This window comes from Argentina silus, assembly GCF_951799395.1.
Source record: "Argentina silus genome assembly, chromosome: 2".
NCBI classification, from domain to species: Eukaryota; Metazoa; Chordata; class Actinopteri; order Argentiniformes; family Argentinidae; genus Argentina; species Argentina silus.
The window spans coordinates 29,056,986-29,060,132 of NC_139656.1; the positions used below are offsets into that span (position 1 = coordinate 29,056,986).

At 39.3% G+C, this 3,147-nt stretch overlaps 1 protein-coding gene across 1 annotated transcript; it reads left to right on the forward strand.

Moving 5' to 3' along the window:
• LOC310801299 (odorant receptor 131-2-like) lies at positions 1-933 on the forward strand (the record flags this gene model as incomplete). The annotated part of the gene is made up of 1 exon (XM_083665294.1): positions 1-933. The coding sequence occupies one exon, from the start codon at positions 1-3 to the stop codon at positions 931-933; it is 933 nt and encodes a 310-aa protein (XP_083521420.1).
• Between the last annotated feature and the right edge of the window lie 2,214 nt (positions 934-3,147).

The following is a 3,147-nucleotide window of genomic DNA, read 5'->3' on the forward strand; positions in this document are numbered from 1 at the left end:
ATGAATAATTCAACAGGAGTTACCCTCCTGAAGCTCTCTGGGATGCCTATGAAGGCTGTCTTTTCCATGACACCATGTCTCCTCTTCCTCTATGTCAACGGGGTCATGCTATTCACCTTGATGAGTAAGCCAGTCTTTCAGGAGACTTGCCGCTACATCCTGTTTGCTCATTTGCTTTTCTCTGATTCGCTCCACCTTCTGATATGTATGGTGTTGTACCTGTTTGCTGTGACCCAGTTGAAAATGATTAGGTATGTGTGTATGACTGTTGCTGTTTTTGGGGAAACCATTGCATCGGTCGCCCCTCTCAACCTGGCTGTGATGTCACTGGAGAGGTATGTGGCCATCTGTTACCCACTGAGGCATGCTCAGATTGCCACCAGTGGGAGGACAGGTGTGGCCATTGCTGTGGTGTGGGTACTGGGCTCCCTACACTCTCTCATTGAACTCATTGTGTTTGTCTCCATTGAGTCCACATCTGTCACTATGCAGGTCTTCTGCTCCTGGTACACACTTTTACAGTTAGAGATATATGCAGACCTGAATAAAGCCTTCACCACTATCTACTTTGTGACAGTAGGAGTCATCATTATCTACACATACATTGCCATTTTGGTAACCGCCAAGTCTGTTTCCTCTGAAAAAACTACTGCCAGTAAAGCCCATAAGACAGTGCTGCTGCACCTGATCCAGCTGGGCCTATGTCTGTCCTCCACCCTCTTTAACATGATTAACTCTATGGTGCGCTGGCGGATGGACCCTTTGACTGTCTTACATATTCAATATGTTCTGTTTTTAGGCCTAATCATCTTCCCCAGGTGTCTGAGCCCTCTCATATACGGCCTGAGAGATCAGACTTTCAGACACATTTTCAAATACTATTTTACCTTTGGCCTCAGAAACCCAGCGAAGCCAGTGGTGATTGTAACATGATATACTGAGCTTAAAGTTACATTTTGGAAAATTTTGCCTCGGGGATGCGCCTAAGCCAAAAGGGGTCCCCTAAATAGTCTGAAAATCCTAAATGCCCAGAAATTATCTCATTGGTCATAAAAAAGGCATACCTCCCAATGCCCAAGAACATACCAGTAAGCTTATTTTGCCAAGATTTGTAACAACGTTGTGGTTTAATGAGTAGGGCCCAGATAAATTCTTGACCACCTGTCATATCACTAACATGTAATTCAAAGCTTAGCCTCAAGGCACCGCTGCATGAGCTTCCTCAGTCCGACAGTTCCACAGTTTTCCTTCTGTGCATGCAGCGACACAAAAAACATAACATTCTATATAGACTGGGTGCGTGAATACAAACCTGTTACGTCTAACTCCTGTTTCTACCTGGTGTCTTGAAATGTTTTGAGACAGTGCTATATATGGAACGACCAGAGAAAAAACAAGTTGAGAATTTCTGTGGGCCTTATTAATGATGCAAGAAGTGTATTGATATTGTACATCATGGTAGTATAATGACTATACACTCAACACTCAGGCAAATATTTTAGGCAAACAATTAACAATTAAACTTCCTTATCTTTAATATATATATAATAACTGTTGCTTTTATAACTATTTGTGTAATTTTTCTCTGTGACCGTTTAAAATGTACAAATGAGATGTTGTTGCAAAAGGGGTAATGAGATTCACAAAAAACAACACAATATTATGGTTACGGTTAAGATGGTCAGGTGTATATTGCTTGCCTTCTCTGTTCACTAAACAGTACAGTAGGCCAGAGTTTAAAAGGTTCATGCTTGTGCGACGATATCACCAGTAAATCTGCATCGTCACTTGCCTAATTTGTGAGCTGATATTAATTTTATATTTTAATTGAATTATTTTTATTGGTTTTATTGGGGGTTTTTTCATTTTGAATTAACAATAATTGGAACCCTGGATGAATTATATGAATATGAGTAGTTTATGAGTTGTTGTTTCAATTTGGAAAAGGGCAAATTATTGTCTCGTCGGAAAAAGTCAAAATTATGTCCTTGGATAGCTCAAATCGTTTCCCATTAACCAAAAAAATGTATCTAGCCAATCGTCTTTTAGAGATGAATTTCAAATCCAGGCCCACTCCCCCCCTAGAACAGTAAAGTTCTTCATTTAACGAATTATGTTGACAACCATTGACTTTACTGTAGCCAAAATGTTGCGTAATGTCCCCAGTGATGAAAGAAAGATGTTTGATTGACCAGTATTTTACATTGAGTAGACGAGAGAAGGCTGCCCTTGCCCGCTGATGAAAATTCTGACATTCCCACCCTATTATGACATTTTTAATGATAACAACTGTAGGCTACTTTTCTATCCAGTTCCAGTCCCACTGAAACCCAACACCCTTACTCCTGTCTTGCATGAAAATCCCTCACTTCATTCTGTAATAAATACGCTGTGTTATGAAAGCAGACTCGCACTTATTCATGTCAGATTGCACAAAAACATTTTCCCCGCTTCTTTGCACTTTGAGAGAATGCGTGATGACGGTATGAGAGTAGATAGGAGTTGGTGCCATTGCTTGGTCCTCATTAAGATTATCTGATATTTAAACCACTTCCACTCTTCATCTCTATTATTCATGAGCTGGTATATATTAAACTCGACTTTGCCAATCTATCTGATAAGGCAAGCTGATAAGGCAAACTATCATTCTCTATCTCATTTTTATTTTAGTGATGAGAAGGATGGATCTTTTCAAACATCATTCACAGCTCTTCAGAAGCACACGTCTTCACAACTTGTCTGCTGAGGCAGCAGCATTGAGGTAGACCACCGTTGCAATGATAGTATGAACTATTTAAACACTGGCCTACTGTAGTAGTCAGGGAATTAAATTCAGTGGGAGAAGAAAAATAGATAGTTTATATAGCTAGAAGCTTTAAAATCTATTGCTGTCGTACATTAACCTCACCAACAGTATTTGGTAAAAGTCAACTCATTGCTAGCCATGCTCACTTTAAAACAAACAACATGTGTGGATGTTCTCTGCATTAGGTGCGTAAAGTTAGATGCCATAAGTTTACTATTTATGACTGTATTTATATATATCTTTCATGACAGCATAATGAAAGCTGGAGAGTAAAATGTTACCAAACTAATTCATGTTTTCACTGTAAGAATAATGAAAACAATAACCCTCTTTGTCATTTT